General features: G+C 41.5%; 1 protein-coding gene across 8 annotated transcripts in view; it reads right to left on the bottom strand.

Annotated features, from left to right (window-relative positions):
• The window catches only part of AKAP9 (A-kinase anchoring protein 9), a 172,293-nt gene that overhangs the window by 79,842 nt on the left and 78,947 nt on the right, over positions 1–13,504 (bottom strand). For all 8 annotated transcript variants that reach the window (XM_069587353.1, XM_069587359.1, XM_069587350.1 and 5 more), the window contains 2 exons: positions 10,316–10,412; positions 9,230–9,322 (listed from right to left, as the gene is read on the bottom strand). In XM_069587353.1, coding sequence (XP_069443454.1) covers positions 9,230–9,322; positions 10,316–10,412 — 190 coding nt within the window. The remainder of the gene's footprint in view (positions 1–9,229; positions 9,323–10,315; positions 10,413–13,504) is intronic.

Genomic DNA, 13,504 nt, shown 5'->3' with positions numbered 1-13,504 from the left:
GGTTTGTGTGATTAGTGAAACTGAGCGAGACCCTGTGGGGTTCCTGGGCATGGAAGCCTTTTTTGGTCCCCATTTCCTGTAGGCAAAACTCCAGACTCCATGACCTTCCCTGAGTTCCAAAGGGCAGATTCGAACAGTTGTTAGTCAAGGAAAGAGGAGCCAAGAAACAAGCTCAGGCTGGTTAACGGGACCAGAGAAGCTCTTCAAGATAAGGAGACCAACCACCTGAGGAGAGATGAAGGGAATGCAAGCCCAGCTCACACCCTCATCTTATCAGAAACGCCATCCCTGAAACCACTGCTATAAATAGCATCTCCTGCACTGGCAGGGGGAGAAGGCAATGGCACCCCACTCCACTACTCTTGCCTGGAAAATCCCATAGGCAGAGGAGCCTGGTGGGCTGCAGTCTGTGGGGTCGCTAAGAGTCGGACACGACTGAGCGACTTCACTTTCACTTTTCACTTTCATGCATTGGAGAAGGAAATGGCAACCGACTCCAGTGTTCTTGCCTGGAGAATCCCAGGGACAGGGGAGCCTGGTGGGCTGCCGTCTATGGGGTCACACAGAGTCGCACACAACTGTAGCCACTTAGCAGCAGCAGCAGCACTGGCAGGTGGATTCTTTGCCACCGCACTACCCGGGACGACCCACTGCTGTAAAACCCCGCATCAAACTCTCCTAGATTGGGACACACAGCTTTTGAGGGCAGGAGCCTGCTCTGTCTCCTATTGCCTGGCAACGCAAGAAAGCTATCCTTTTCTCTTTCATCCGAAACCCTGTCTCTGAGGTTTGATGCACTACTGGTATGCAAAGAAGAAGAGCTTTTGGTATCATTGGTAAACATGATGATACAATTCAATCTAATCTATTTCACTTTCCACTTCAACTATGATCCTTAATTCCTGCTTATTTTAGTTCCACCCACCATAGGTACCTAGAAATTGTGTTCAGCAGCCTTGGCTCTGAGAAGTCTAAGCCTTTGAGAACCAACTATTGTTGTTCAGGCACTACAGTCACGTCTGACTCTTTGCAACTCCATGGACTACAGAATGCCAGGCTCCTCTATCCTCCACTATCTCTTGGCGTTTGCTCAAATTCATGTTCACTTGGTTGGTGATGCTACCTAACCATCTCATCCTCTGCCACCCCCTTCTCCTTTTGCTTTCTTTCTCAGCATCAGGGTCTTTTAGAATGAGTCGGCTCCTTGCATCAGGTGGCCAAAGTATTGGAGCTTCAGCTTCAGCGTCAGTCCTTCCAATGAATATTCAGGACTGATTCCTTTAGGATTGACTGGTTTGATCTCCATGCAGTACAAGAGACTCTCAAGAGTCTCCTCCAACACCAGTTTTCAAAAGCATCAGTTTTTCGGTGCTCAAACAAAAATCTGACCAGATGTTAAGTCACAAATGAAATTTTTAAAAAATTGGTCATTATAAAGATTACTTTCATTTGTATATATGTTTAGAATAGAAAAGGATAACAAATAATTAAAAGAACTGTGTGTTTTGGAAACTAAAAAACCAACCAACCAAACAAACAAACATAAAAACCAAGCCTAGACTAACTATCTTGTAATTCTCTCCTTTCTATTCACCACCGTACCATCTAACCAAATTCCACCTGTGTTTACAATTAACTCTGCCTAGTCAAGATTGCCGGGAGAAATATCAATAACCTCAGATATGTAGATGACACCACCCTTATGGCAGAAAGTGAAGAGGAGCTAAAAAGCCTCTTGATGAAAGTGAAAGTGGAGAGTGAAAAAGTTGGCTTAAAACTCAACATTCAGAAAACGAAGATCATGGCATCTGGTCCCATCACTTCATCGCAAATAGATGGGGAAACAGTGGAAACAGTGTCAGACTTTATTTTTTTGGTCTCCAAAATCACTGCAGATGGTGATTGCAGCCATGAAATTAAAAGACACTTACTCCTTGGAAGGAAAGTTATGACCAACCTAGATAGCATATTCAAAAGCAGAGACATTACTTTGCCAACTAAGGTCCGTCTAGTCAAGGCTATGGTTTTTCCTGTGGTCATGTAAGGATGTGAGAGTTGGACTGTGAAGAAGGCTGAGCGCCGAAGAATTGATGCATTTGAACTGTGGTGTTGGAGAAGTCTCTTGAGGGTCCCTTGGACTGCAAGGAGATCCAACCAGTCCATTCTGAAGATCAGCCCTGGTATTTCTTTGGAAGGAATGATGCTGAAGCTGAAATTCCAGTACTTTGGCCACCTCATGCGAAGAGTTGACCCATTGGAAAAGACTCTGATGCTGGGAGGGATTGGGGGCAGGAGGAGAAGGGGATGACAGAGGATGAGATGGCTGGATGGCATCACTGACTCGATGGATGTGAGTCTGAGTGAACTCCGGGAGTTGGTGATGGACAGGGAGGCCTGGCGTGCTGTGATTCATGGGGTCGCAAAGAGTTGGACACGACTGAGCAACTGAACTGGACTGAGTCTGTGTCTGTGCAGCTGACCTTAACTGAAGAGAAAAATGAAAAAACAAGCTGACTGGTCTTACTTTGACATCATGACCACTATCCTTGAAACGAGCCCTTGGTAATACTGGGCGATTCTGCCCAATTTCCCTTGTCTTTTCCATTTCTTACTCCTTCTCTTAGCCCTGTGCTTTCTCCTTAAAGCTCCAACATCATCTCTTCATTTCTCATTCTCAGGTGCTGAGTTCGCTTTTTACTGAGAAAAACCGAAGTAATCAGAAAAGAACTTCCACAGTCACCAGATACTTCATCTGAAAACATACCTGAATCATGAGTCAACTATTCTTACCTTCCTTCCTGTTTCAATGAATCAAACTACCATGCTTCGATCTAACGGCAGCTTTTCAGGGGATCTGCAACTCTTCTCATCTGCTCAAGGACACTGTTCCAGCAACTATTCCCCTCTCTCTTTAAACAGGCTATTTTTTTTTTTTCCTTTCTCTCCTCAATCGCTTCTATCAGCACAGAAACACAATGTGGTATCGTTCATCTTAAACAAAAACAAAACAGCAACAACAATCTACCACTCAATTCCCTACATCACTCTTTAGTTAGTACTGTACTTCTCTCCCTTTAAAAACAACTCAGAATCATTCATTTCTTCATTCTTCTCCTTCAGTTCAGTTCAGTTCAGTTCAGTCGCTCAGTCGTGTCCGACAATTCGCGACCCCATGAATCGCAGGACGCCAGGCCTCCCTGTCCATCACCAACTCCCGGAGTTCACTCAGACTCATGTCCATCGAGTCAGTGATGCCATCCAGCCATGTCATCCTCAGTCGTTCCCTTCTCCTCCTGCCCCGAGTCCCTCCCAGCATCAGAGTCTTTTCCAATGAGTCAACTCTTTGCATGAGGTGGCCAAAGTACTGGAGTTTCAGCTTTAGCATCATTCCTTCCAGAGAAATCCCAGGGCTGATCTCCTTCAGAATGGACTGGTTGGATCTCCTTGCAGTCCAAGGGACTCTCAAGAGACTTCTCCAACACCACAGTTCAAAAGCATCAATTCTTCGGCGCTCAGCCTTCTTCACAGTCCAACTCTCTCATCCCTACATGACCACTGGAAAAACCATAGCCTTGACTAGATAGACCTTTGTTGGCAAAGTAATGTCTCTGCTTTTGAATATACTATCTAGGTTGGTCATAACTTTTCTTCCAAGGAGTAAGCGTCTTTTAATTTCATGGCTGCAATCACCATCTGCAGTGATCTTGGAGCCCAAAAAAATAAAGTCTGACACTGTTTCCACTGTTTCCCCATCTATTTGCGATGAAGTGATGGGACCAGATGCCATGATCTTCGTTTTCTGAATGTTGAGTTTTAAGCCAACTTTTTCACTGTCCTCTTTCACTTTCATCAAGAGGCTTTTTAGCTCCTCTTCACTTTCTGCCATAAGGGTGGTGTCATCTGCATATCTGAGGTTATTGATATTTCTCCCGGCAATCTTGATTCCAGCTTGTGTTTCTTCCAACCCAGCGTTTCTCATGATGTACTCTCTCTCTCAAATCAAATCAGTTTGTTTCTACTATTCCATCAAATGTATTCTTGTGAAAGTCACTAATGACTGCACACTGTAAAATCCAATCGTTAATTTGCAGGTCCAACCTTTCAAGACTTTATCAGAAACACCTGACAAAGTTTAATATATTCTCAGCAATAAACTTTCATCATTGGCTTCTCTGATGCAATCTTTTCATTCCCACACATAATGTACCACTTCTTCATTTCCTTTGTTCCTCCTCACTTCTCTGCTCTCAAACAGTGGCCTTCTCTGGGCTCAGTTTCCAGACCCCTTCTCCGTTTATACTCACTATCTTAATATTTTTCAGTATTTGTTACTGAAACCATGGTAAACATACACATACAACAATAAAACATTTTATACTGTGACCCAAAGCACACACAAATTCTTGTGTGTCTGTTATTATATAATTGAATGTTTCCATTAATATCAAAATCCTGTACCAAACCAAATTAAATTGCATGCCTTAAGAAGTTATAACATCACAGTTTGAAAAACCCAACTCTAGATACTACCGTATTTCCATGTCAAGTTTTATCTTACTTCCTGAACTCTAGATTTATACATCCAATCATGTTCTCATCCCTTATATTTACATAGTTAATGACTATGTGAATATTAGGTTACCCACTCCTCTTCAAAAACTACTCCTTTGTATTTGTTTTGATCCTCCATCTAACACCTAAGTAACTCCATTCTTCCAGTTGCTTAGATCAAATTACCTGCAGTACTATCTTCCCTTGAAGGGGAAGTCCTTGCCCCTCTTTCCCTGCATTTCCTCTTCCTGTATCCAGTTACATCTGCTGAGGAAATAAGTCTGTACCAGGGTTTCACAATATTTCTCCAAATGGAACCCATGAGTACAAAGCTTGCAGGACTGAATCAAACCATCCTCTAACTTGGCAATGCTGGCAGCTGGATAGGTGGTTTCCAAACTCTCGCCAGTTCTCCGTGGACACCTCTTGGAGACATCCGCTGGAAAACGGCTGACCTTCTCTTTTGCATCCTACTTTCTTAAAAGGTGTGCAATCTATTATCTTTACGACTTACTCTCCCACTGTCATCTGGACTCTCCCCTCGTGACAGTTCAAGAGTGAAGTCTTCTGTGATTACCCTATATAAAATAAAAGCACCTCACTCCCCACGGAATCTTCTAGTCTTATTACCTTGGTTCGTTTTTCTCTTCTTAGTATCTATTACTCTTGTACGTTGCCTATTTGCACCAACTGGATTAAAAGATCAGGGCTTCACAGGTGGCTCATTAGTAAAGAATCTGCCTGCCAGTACAGGACTCGTGGGTCCAATCCCTGGGCTGGGAAGATCCCCCAGCGAAGGAAAGGGCAACCCACTCCAGTATTCGTACCTGGGAAAGCCCATGGACAGAGAAGTCTAGCAGGCTAGAGTCCACAGGGACACCAAAGAGTTGGACATGACTTAGTGACTACACAACATCAACAGATCTAAGGTCTACAGGAGCAATGATTTCACCTATTTTCCTTCTGCTGTACGCTGCACTCAGAATACTGCTTGGCAGTGAAATGAAATGTTAATGAATGTCTATTTTTTCAATAGTACATACCCAAATCACAGGTTGAATCTAATGTTATCTATGTCAGCAATCACTGCCTCTACTGGTTTCTTCTATATACTCTGTGCTTTTAGAAGAATGTTTCTTAGTATTTTTCTAACTTCTTATAGGGTCAGCATAACCCCATCTATTCTGGTGACTAATATAAACAATCTGTCCTATTCTGGGGCTTCACTGGTGGCTCACATAGTACAGAATCTGCCTGCAATGCAGAAGACATGGGTTTGCTCCCTGGGTCAGGACGATCCCCTGGAGAAGAGCATGGTTACCCACTCCAGTATTCTTGCCTGGAGAATTCCACGGACAGAGGAGCCTGGCAGGGTACAGTTCATTGGGTCCCAAGTATAGGACACCACTGAGCAACTTTCATTTTTCGTAAACTATTCTAGGATCAAGCTGGGCTATCATGTGTTGTCTTTTGGATCGCAGTATTGGGTTGGCCAAAGAGTTCATTTGGGTTTTTCTGTAAGATGTTATGGAAAAACTGAATAAACTTTGTGGCCAATTCAATACGTTGGCTGCCTCTGGAATGGTCTTCATTGACCTGTGCTCTAGTGATCTGCTATACGCTTGATGAATGATGCTCCACGAAACATATATATGTCATCACCATTATCACAGTAGTAAGACTACTTTAAAAGATGTCATTTATGAGTCTTTATTATCTTCTAGGTGTCTTATGGCATCCAGTCTCATCACTCCATGGCAAATAGATGGGAAAAAAATGGACAAAGTGACAAACTATTTTCTTGGGCTCCAAAATCACTGCAGATGGTGACTGCAGCCATGAAATTAAAAGACGCTTACTCCTTGGAAGAAAAACTATGACAAACCAAGACTGCATATTAAAAAGCAGAGACATTACTTGCTGACAAAGGTCCATATAGTAGAAGCTATGGTTTTTCCAGTAGTCATGTATGGATGTGAAAGCTGGACCATAAAGAAGGCTGAGCACCAAAGAATTGATGTTTTTGAACTGTTGGAGTTGGAGAAGACTCTTCAGAGTCTGTTGGACTGCAAGGATATCAAACCAGTCAACCCTAAAGGAAATCAATCCTAAATAATCATTGGAAGGACTGATGCTGAGCCTGAAGCTCCAATACTTTGGCCACATGATGCAAAGAGCTGACTCGTTGGAAGAGACCCTGAACTGGGAAAGATTGAAGGTAGGAGGAAAAGGGGACAACAAAGGACGAGATGGTTGGATGGCATCACGGACTCAATGGACATGAGTTTGAGCAAGCTCTGGGAGTTGGTGAAGGACAGGGAGGCCTGGTGTGCTGCAGTCCATGTGGTGGCAGTCAGGCACTACTGAGAACAATATAACACAAAATAGGTGCATTGTATGTATTAGCTCACTGAACCTTCACAAGAATTACTGCTACTTCTATTATTCTCCTCCTTTAACTAGACTGACTAGTTAAGTAACTTTCCTAAGACTGCAAATCTAATCCTATCCCAAACCTCATATTCTTAACTGCTATACTAGGATGCCCTGCTACAAACATTTCACTTGAGAAATTTATGTAAGAGGTAAGTAAAAGAGAAAACCCTGCAACTCTAAAAGAACTAGATAGTAAAAACTGTATAAAAGTGATGGTGCTTCACTTTTTTTTTAAAGGTTTTTTTTGACAATTTTAAAAGTCTTTATTGAATTTGTTACACTGCTGTTTCTGTTTTCTGGGTTGTTTTTGGTTTTTTTTTTGGCTACAAGGCATGTGAGATACAAGCTCCTTGATCAGGGACTGAACCCGAACCCCCTGCACTGGAAGACTTAACCACTGGACTGCCAGAGGCGTCCTGGTGTCTCACTGTTCACTTTGAACAAAATTATTCAATTCAAATATGGAAGTGAGTAGGTCCTTATGGCCCACATATTTCCTTGAGCACTGACCACCTCGTCTAATTTATGTTTAATCTAGTTCTTTATGCATTTCCTGTAAATTCTATCCCTCCTCCTCCACTAAAACGCATATACTCCAGTAGGACTGTTACACTAGAACAGTTTAAATACTATGAAAAACAAGCAAGACAAACTCAGAATCCAACTATTCCAAAATAAGAACCCGAACGGGAATATGCATTTTAAAAGAGAATTCAGAGACAAAGAAATGGAATCATATGGTACAGTAGGTAGTACACGTGATATTCAGGAGTTTACAAGAATAGTTCTGGGCACAGCAGCTAAGAGCATCTAGTCATAAACATCACAGTCACTTCTGTTTTTTATTTGTTGGTTACTTTGGACTCGGATCCAGTACCCTAAGTTCAGCGGTTCCCTAAGCAGGGAAAGGTGACACAGTTTCTACCTGCTAGGTCAGTGGTGCCGGAGAAGGCAATGGCACCCCACTCCAGTACTCTTGCCTGGAAAATCCCATGAACGGAGGAGCCTGGTAGGCTGCAGTCCAGGGGGTCGCTAAGAGTTGGGCACGACTGAGCGACTTCACTTTCACTTTTCACTTTCATGCATTGGAGAAGGAAATGGCACCCCACTCCAGTGTTCTTGCCTGGAGAATCCCAGGGATGGGGGAACCTGGTGGGCTGCCGTCTATGGGGTTGCACACGACTGAAGTGACTTCGCAGGTCAGTGGTGCAGAAGCAAGCAGGCTGCAAGCCCCCTCAAGAGGCACCTGGAGGAAGCCTCATGGCCCCCTGGACTCCATGCATCCCCCAGGTCAAGCTCAGGAAAGCCACAGTCTACCTATTCAGTTCCCCTTGGGCTCTCAGAGGAAGAACCCCACACTTACAGGAGACCACATCTGATCTCCCTTCCGGGGTCCAGACGTGTTTCTGAGCCAAGCTTTTCCAGAATCCATTACTTTGTGGCAAGCAGGAGAGTGATTATCTTCGGTTATACATTCTACCTGCAGGTGAAAATTCTCTCCATCAAAATTCCCACAAAGCCCAAGGCTCTCTTTCCTACGGACTACAGCAGCCTTTTTCCCTCAGGAGAAGGATGAAGGAATGAAGTTGGGTACAGGCTTCCATCAATCCCTAAATAATCCCTATGTTTCAGGAAACAGACTTTCCAGATGGCTCAGTGGTAAAGAATACACCTGGTAATAGAAGAGACACAGAGATGTGAGTTTGATCCTTGGGTCGGGAGACCTCCTGGAGGAGGAAATGGCAACCCACTTCAGTGTTCCTGCCTGGAAAATTCCATGGACAGAGGAGACTGGCAGGCTACAGTCCACGGGTCGCAAAGAGCTGGACACCACTGAGTGACTGGGCATGCACACACGTACTATTTCTCTAAGAGGAGGTGGCAAAACTAACGCTTTAATATAAAAGACCAAGCATTTCCTTTCTCATTTCCTATCACACCTTCTACCTTTAAGGAAGGCCAAAATCCTGCCCTTGCTGCTACTCACAAGGTAATTCATAATTCCGACAAGTTTCTAACTGCTACTCTACATCAAGAGAAGAATGCTTTTCTCACAGAAAAATCCGCAGAACGCTCCATTCTAAGTCAACTGTGGATAGTTACAGTATCTGACAACTTAAAGGCGCTGCGTGTGAAATTCACAACAGAACCAGTGCTTTATCATCGATGAAATCTGTATGTTTTGAAGCCCGAAAAAGAATAAAGACAACAATGTTATCTTTCAAATAAACTATTGACTTACCTTAGCTACTTCTTCTTCTAATCGTTCCTGGTACTGTTTTTCCAGCAACTTAACCATATTTGTTTCCTTTTTCACTCCAAATTCACCAGAATACTAAATGAAAAAGCAAATATGACATATTTATTTTTAATAATTATACAACACTTATTTTTAAACTTTTCTCAAAAGATTTCTGTTCTTTAGAAAGTTTCTTAAAAGCTTTAGTAAGTAAATAAATTGCTGCTCAATTAAAAGCAACAGTTCTAGGGAACAATTCTACTAAATTAATTGTACTTACTATTGTGAAGTTTAAAATGCAAACTGAGAACCATGCTTACAATTACTAGTGTACAGTTATAGAGTGGGGGAAGAAAAGATACTACTTAAGAACTAAAAATTTACTGAATGAAGCCCAGGGTTTTACAGTTATGTTTGGGAAAAGTGGCCACATGGGAATATACACAGTGTTGAGGAGAGGCAAAAGGTGGTTTGGCTAGATGAGATATTCTGGAAAAGATGAGGGGCTTTTCTATACTGTGTGGCCTATGCTGAAAAAAGCCTTATCCAATGTCCTAGCCCTAGCGTATTGAATTTTGGGAATTCCTAAAGAATACTCTAGAGATAGTCTAGTTCAACTTCTCATGGTAGGAAGAAAAGCTGTTTCTCTTTTTTGAAACTAATTTGTTGTAAAGTTCAGGGCACTGAAATTAACTCGCTATATACAGCCCATGTTATATAAAACAAGACAAATTTTAAACTAGAATATATTTAGGGGGAGATAAAACCTCTTAAAATTTTAACTTTTTTGTGTTTTTCCTATGCTATGAAAGTACATCAGGCTTCCAAAGTGGCACTAATGGTAAAAAACCCGTCTGCCAATGCAGGAGACTCGGGTTCAATCCCTGGGCTGGGAAGATTCCCTGGAGGACCCAATGGAAACCCATTATAGTATATCCAATTTCTTCACTTATATATTCTTCTGGATCTTTACTCTCATTTTTACTATACTTAATTCTCGGCAACTATTTATTGAATAATTATTAAATCACAGACATAAAAATAACAGTAACAAAAATACAACTAGTGTACATAACAATTTAAAAATACCTCTGCAGTGCCATCAATGTTCTGTTCTAGACAACTTGCTGGGTATGTTGCTTTCTGTACATCAGACTCAGTAATTACCACTGAATCAATGAAGAAGCTAAATATAAACAAAAGAGGATGAAAGGATTAGTGTTGTGTGTGAATTTTACTGCTAGTAAATTTATAGCATGCATAAAATGTGTGGTGGGGCAGCAGGGCATTGTAACATAACTCATTATTTTTCACTAATTTTTTCACTTAAAAGTAAAGCACCAGAATTACATGAATATTGAACAGATTATCCCTGAATTTTATGCCATTTTATAAAGTCTACAGCAAATGTATGACATGGAGCTGTTTATAAGTATAGATATTTTGAAAAAGTTACCTATGCTATTATCGAGGAAGCAAGTTTATAAAATCTAATTTTTATTAAAACTGCAGAGTGAAAAAAGTCTGGAAGAATACGTATCAAAAGTAACAGTGATTGCCTCCAGTGGAATAGGGGCGTAGTGACAGTGAGAAGCATTCTCAGTTTTATTCATAGCTACTTCTGAAATGTTTTGTTTTTCATGTATTCATGTATCTTTTGGTATTCACGTCTTTATTCTGTATTGTACTGGGTCACTTCCAAATGTTCACTACTACAAATAGTGCTACAATAGAGATCTCATAAATGTATCTCTGCATACATCTATAGATGTTTCTACATGATAAAATCTTATAATTTTAACTTTTAAAATTTTAACATGCCGCCATATTTGAAAAAGTTACATTAATTCCATACTCATACCATTTAAGTATTTTCTCAAAACTTCAACAACAGAGAGTCTCAAGGACCTTAAAACTTTCTTAGAAGATGTATGTTTTTATTTTTGAGATTATACATTCTTTCAAATAGGCATGTACAAAGAAGTAGCATTCTTTGTGCTACTGGCCATAAAAATTTCTTCTGTTGTGAACTCCCTATACATCTTCTATATTCATGTTAAATTATCTTAAAAACTCATTTTTCTTGATTTTATTCTCTGCCCTTTCCGGGTTTGTTTTTTTATCATTTCATCTGTATCCTCATAGCTTCATGCAAACACTGTTCTGATCCTTTGCTTCATGTCTCATTTTCACAGCCCATGAAAGATCCCCCTGACTATTTATTTATCCAGCATTAGAGACTCAAACTAAAAAAAAAAAAAAGTGCTGCCGAGTTCACAATGACTTAACTCTGTAGCTTTATAGCCTTTGAAAATGTTTATCCCAAATTCAAAAAAATAGACTAGCTAAAATCAAATTCACTGTTTCCATCTTATAATTAAGGTCCTAACCTTCCACCTGCATGATTTCTTTACTCATATGAACACATCATAAGCCTTCATGTTCTCTAGCTCAAACAATACAGGTCATCTTTCCTGTTTCGCTCCAAAGATTCCTTCCATCCCAACATCTCACAGTCGTCCCTTTATTTCCATTTCCCCTGGAGCCACTGCAAAAAGCATCATCACAAAAACGTGCAGCGATGGGCACTGAAAAATGCCACACAGTCATGGCTTTGTATTCCAGCACTTTGGCTGTCTCATCATATTATATTCCCTAATCACTAAAGAAATTATTGTTCTACGAATAAATATCATTTCAATGATTGGCCTGAAGTCCCTTGAGGTAAGTGAAGTGAGGTGTCAGTTGCTCAGTTGTGTGTGACTCTTTCTGACCCCAGGAACTATATCGTTCATGGAATTCTCCCAGTCAGAATACTGGAGAGGGTAGCCGTTCCCTTCTCCAGGGGATCTTCCCAGCCCAGGGACTGAACCCAGGTCTTCCACCCTGCAGGCGGATTCTTTACGAGCTGAGCCATGAGGGAAGCCCAAGAATGCTGGAGTGGGCAGCCTATCTCTCTCCAGGAGATCTTCCTGACCCAGGAGTCAAACTGGGGTCTCTGCACTGCAGGCAGATTCTGTACCATCTGAGCTACCAAGGAAGCCCCTTGAGGTAAAGGGTGACTTTACAAACATCTAAAGTTTTCTCCACAACATTTAGCCAAGTCTCTTTCCAGTCATAGGACGGGAAGAGGAAGCTTTCATTCCAATCCCAAAGAAAGGCAATGCCAAAGAATGCTCAAATTACTGCACAATTGCACTCATCTCACACGCTAGCAAAGTTAACGCTCAAAATTCTCCAAGCCAGGCTTCAACAGTATGTGAACCGAGAACTTCCAGATGTTCAAGCTGGATTTAGAAAAGGCAGAGGAACCACAGACCCAACTGACAACATCCACTGGATCATAGATAAAGCAAGAGTTTCAGAAAAACATCTACTTCTGCTTTATTGACTACGCCAAAGACTTTGACTCTGTAGATCACAACAAATGGTGGAAAATTCTTCAAGAGATGGGAATACCGGACCACCTTACCTGACTCCTGAGAAACCTGCATGCAGGTCAAGAAGCAACAGTTAAAACTGGACATGGAACAACGGACTGGTTCCAAATAGGGAAAGGAGTATGTCAAGGCTGTATATTGTCACTCTGCTTATTTAACTTACATGCAGAGTACATCCTGTGAAATGCTGGGCTGGATGAAGCACAAGTTGGAATCAAGATTGCCGGGAGAAATATCAATAACCTCAGATGACACCATCCTTATGGCAGAAAGTGAAGAGGAACTAAAGAGCCTCTTGAAGAAGGTGAAAGAAGAGAGTGAAAAACTTGGCTTAAAACTCAACATTCAGAAAACTAAGATAACGGCATCCAGTCCCATCACTTCATGGCAAATAAATGGGGAAACTATGGAAACAGTGAGAGATTTTACATTTTGGGGCTCCAAAATCACTGCAGTCATGAAATTAAAAGACACTTGCTCCTTGGAAGAAAAGCTATGACCAACCCAGACAGCATATTAAAAGGCAGAGACATTACTCTGCCAACAAAGGTACGTCTAGTCAAAGCTATGGATTTCCCAGTAGTCATGTATGAATGTGAGAGCTGGACTGTAAAGAAAGCTGAGCACCAAAGAACTGATGCTTTTGAATTGTGGTGTTGGAGAAGACTCTTGAGAATCCTTTGGACTGCAAGGAGATCAAACCAGTTAGACTAAAGGAAATCAGTCCTGAATATTCACTGGAAGGACTGATGCTGAAGCTGAAGCTCCAATACTTTGGCCACCTGATGGGAAGAACTGACTCCCTAAAAAAGATCCTAATGCTGGGAAAGATTGAAGG

This window comes from Ovis canadensis, chromosome 4 (assembly GCF_042477335.2).
Source record: "Ovis canadensis isolate MfBH-ARS-UI-01 breed Bighorn chromosome 4, ARS-UI_OviCan_v2, whole genome shotgun sequence".
NCBI classification, from domain to species: domain Eukaryota; kingdom Metazoa; phylum Chordata; class Mammalia; order Artiodactyla; family Bovidae; genus Ovis; species Ovis canadensis.
The sequence above is the reverse complement of the archived record's forward strand: the minus strand, read 5'-3'. Positions and strand labels throughout refer to the sequence as shown.